The 4281-nt window shown below is 40.6% G+C and overlaps 1 protein-coding gene across 1 annotated transcript; it reads right to left on the bottom strand.

The window, feature by feature from the left end:
* Positions 1-2847: 2847 nt before the first annotated feature.
* LOC128851609 (motile sperm domain-containing protein 1-like) lies at positions 2848-3436 on the bottom strand. Its single transcript, XM_054061169.1, has one exon. It carries the CDS (start codon positions 3397-3399, stop codon positions 2848-2850), a length of 552 nt encoding a protein of 183 aa, XP_053917144.1. The 5' UTR covers positions 3400-3436.
* Between the last annotated feature and the right edge of the window lie 845 nt (positions 3437-4281).

Raw genomic sequence — 4281 nt, 5'->3', positions numbered from 1 at the left:
AGTGAGAAGGCCAGTAAGATATATATATATACTATCCCTTGAAAAGTTATTGCTAGGAAGATCATGTTGTGAGTATTCCTTAAGATACTTTTCTCCCTTATTGTTTGAAAGAATCATAGAATCATAGAATAGTTTGGGTTGGAAAGGACCTTAAAGCCCATCCAGTTCCAATCCCATGCCTTGGGCAAGGACACCTCCCACCAGATCAGGCTGCCCAAGGCTCCATCCAACCAAATCCAGATGGTGGCCTATTTGAAATATCTGACACGTAGTGAAAGGGAAGAGTAGCATCACTTTTGGTATGTCCTTCTAGGCACTGATGCTACATCTTAGTTGTGATAACGTGCTATTCATTAGAGTGTCTTACTCTTCTCAGTTGTACAGGGGTATACGTGCACTATTAATAGTTCCATTGATGCTGAATTTACAGAGGCGCAAGGGGAACAGCCTTTAAAAATCTTTCTTCCTCTGGAATCTGTAAGCAAATCAGAAGCAGGTATTTTGCTGTTTTCTGGATGTAACATCACCCCCCTAATCTCTGCAGATCAAGTCAAATGCAAGCTTCAACAAATGTCAATAAAATTTTGGCAAGTGCTATGTAGTTTCTAATTAATTTACATGTTTTGCAGTAAAATACCTTAAGATTGCTGAGGGTATAATTTGATTATTGTCTGCTTAGTATAATTTTCTGCTCTTACATGATTTGAAGGCTTATCCCTCTTTAATATAATGTATAATATTTTAGACAATGAATTTTAAAATTCAGAAGTACCACCCGCTTTTTCAAATAAGTATAATAAATCATCAATAAAGACAGAGTATTTTAATTACTTGCAACTAAAAGATAGTTAACAGGGGTTATAAAACTTTAGTATCTTTTCTGTCTGGCTCTGGAAGTAATGGAGCATCTGTAACAGCTGGAACTACCTGCTGGCATGCCCTGTGTTATACAGCACCACGGAAGAGTAAAACTGCCTCACGCCTTATTGACAAATACACATTCCACGCCTCTCTGTTGTCTACTAAGGAAAATACTGGCTGGGTTTTAATTACATCAATACGTCATACTCCATGAGGAAAACAAAACTTAAAGAATTGTCTTTTTAAGGACACAGTTGGACTGACACAATAGAAGGGGCAATACTTACACACTTAAAGAATCATCCATTTCATGAGAGTAGCACAGCAGCCTGGATTCTGAAAATTGAGTAACAATCACTTGTGAAACTAGGTTTGGTTCCATACGTTTGCTGCTTGCAGGTCATGGAAGATGACTCTGTCCCTCTGCTAATCTCTTCTGAGACCTCATCTGGAGTACTGTGTCCAGTTCCGGAATTCCCAATGTAAGGAGATGGAGCTGTTGGAACAGATCCAGAGGAGGCTACAAAGATGATCCAAGCCCTAGCCCAGGTTTCCCAGGGAAGCTGTGGCTGCCCCATCCCTGGAGGTGTTCCAGGCCAGGTTGGATGGGCCTTGGGCAGCCTGAGCCAGTGGGAGGTGTCCCTGCCCATGGCAGGGGTTGGAACTGGATGGGCTTTACGGTCCCTTCCAACCCAAACCATTTTATGATCCTATGATTTCTAGGAATAAGACTGAGTGGTTTTGTTTGCACACTAATCACAATATTTGGCCCTAAGTGGATTATATTCCAAGACTTGTACCCAAATGACAGAAAGTGTAAGTAAATACGTAGAAAATATTGCATCTTTTGATGATTCTATGGCATTTCTGCAAAGCACTCTGGACCACTCAGAAAATCCTATTCTGAATGTTGTATAGTGCTGTGCCTTCCTGTAAGGTACCAAAGTGTTTACTGAAAGACACTGAACCCTTTTACTGGAAAAGAAAGATCAAAACCTTTTTGGGATGTAGAAACTGCAAAACAAATCAAAGTCATCGCCTTTTCTTTTTTCAAGTCTCTCCGCATTTGCCATTTATCTGCCGGCAAAGGAAATGCAGCTCTGAAATACAAAAAAGACTCTTCTGTTCTCATAGAAAGTTTTGAAAGAAAACTTGCTTTTAAAATGTAAATTAATCACTGTGTTAATATGAAGAGAAAAACAGGTGTAGGGAGGCAAACATCTCCCCCCCCTCCAAAAAAAAAAAGAAGAGATAAAATAAAATAAAATTAAATATCTCCTATTATTATCTAAGGTAGAATACAAAGGGTTGAGCAGATATGCAAATGAGCAGTATACAAATTCTCTAGTGAATAGAAAAATATGCCTGGTATTTCTGAAAAGAGTATGAATAAATCAAATGTCTGGAGTTATGTAAAAGTAATTTGTGAATCTGGGATCCTGTCAATTAATACACAAATAATGTATGCAGTAAAACAATCTATCTATTATTTATGGCTGTAATTGGGGACAGAGATAGGGAAGAAATGTTTATTCAGACTACAACACAAAGCAGTTCTGGGTAATGAACCTTAAAAGTACATATGGTTGTGATTTTCAGAAATTACTCTAATAGAGGCATAACTACCATTAATTTTAATGAGTACTGAATGTCTCAATGATCCTAGGCAGCTTCTAAAATCTTATATGTCTTCTTCCTGTCATCTCTGGCAGTTCAAATCAAAGCCACAGAGGTAAGATTTCAGAGAGGTAACTTTTTTAAGAGTTTGCAAGTAAGAAAGTATCCTCAATCAAACTGCATTCCTTTCTTTCCCAGATATTAGAGACACCAGTGAGACAAGGTGCTACAGCATTTGAGGATTTAGGGAAAACTCTCCTATATAACAATTTGCCTCTGTAATGTCACAGAGGCAGTGAGAATGTCTAAAAAGAGCAAGGCAAGGCATACTGCCTGTGGCAGTAACGTAACTCTGACAAACAGCTGATCTCAACTAGTTAGCACAGATGTAGGTGCCTTCAAGTCCATGACTATTCCTAGGAAGACTGTTAGTAAACTTGGTCCCGATGAGGCAGTTCTGTTTTCTGGTTGACACAAAGTCTGCTCAAAAAAGACACTTTCCGCCAGATGTTCTTTTATTCGTTTTTCCTCCTCTTCCTTTTGTTGTTGTTGTTCCTTTGCAGATGGAAGTAGAGTAGCAATAATCTCCTTTTTCCCTAATGCTTTCCTCTGGCTCTGCTCAGACACTTGTAGACGGAATTTATCTATCACACCATAGTAAGATGCCCGAACATCTCTGTGACGAATCACAATGTCAACACAGCACTGAGGCTTTACTGCACCAGTAGCATCAACCACAGCATATTTATTTGGAGTCGTACAAAGAACTTTGAATTTTAAGGCAAACTCATAGGGGTTATATAGAGTCAACACCTGCTTGTGTGTTGACTCGTCATCTGCATAAAATATAAGTTCTGTAGGAAAAACAAAAACAGGAAGATTTCCTTCCACTAACTCTGGCTGTCTTTTTTGTTGCTGCATTGGCACTGAATCCTCCTTGCTGCTTCTTGTGTTCTTATGATTTGTTCTTAGATTGTGAATGACTGATAAAAAGATATGTGTACAGTAGGAGCACTCCCAGAAAAGCTAAGAGCACTCCCAGTGCTCCACACTCTGGAGCCACAGTTCACATGGATTAGCACGATTTCACTGAACCAAACTGAGCCACCCCAGTTTGCCCAGTGAAACAGCATCAGCATGAAAAGGGGAGTCAATAGAACCCTAGAATCCTAGAATCCTAGAATCCTAGAATCCTAGAATCCTAGAATCATAGAATAGTTTGGGTTGGAAGGGACCTCAAAGCCCATTCAACCCCTTCAGTTGGAAGGGACCTCAACCTGAAGTTCCAACCCCTTTTCCACGGGCAGGGACACCTCCCACTGGCTCAGGCTGCCCAAGGCCCATCCAACCTGGCCTTGAACACCTCCAGGGATGGGGCAGACACAACCTCCCTGAGTAACCTGTTCCAGGTTCTCACCACTCTCGTAGTGAAGAAATTCTTCCTAATGTCCAATTTAAATAACTAGGAATAGCCATGGTATCCTCCAGACCCAGAGATATCCTGTGCTTGTAGAACAAGACCTATAGAAAGCAGTCCACATGTTCTCCTAAGAGGCATTCACACTGCCTGTCTTTTGCCATCTAACCTACATCTAACCTACGAGTTTCTCTCTGTGGTCACCAGAGAGCATTGAGCTCCTCCAGAAGTCAATTCAGGTAACATAAGAGGTCTTCTGCCTTAAACTGAACTCTGGAGGTGCATCCTTCTCCTCTGTGTGGCTACACACAGATGTTGCTGCAACCCCTCCCTGCCCTGGATTCCTAAAGTTCTATTCTTTAACTCCCTGCTTTTCCCTTCTGAAG

Source organism: Cuculus canorus, chromosome 3 (assembly GCF_017976375.1).
Source record: "Cuculus canorus isolate bCucCan1 chromosome 3, bCucCan1.pri, whole genome shotgun sequence".
NCBI lineage: Eukaryota > Metazoa > Chordata > Aves > Cuculiformes > Cuculidae > Cuculus > Cuculus canorus.
Note: the sequence above shows the minus strand (reverse complement) of the source record. Positions and strands in the feature narration are given on the sequence as shown.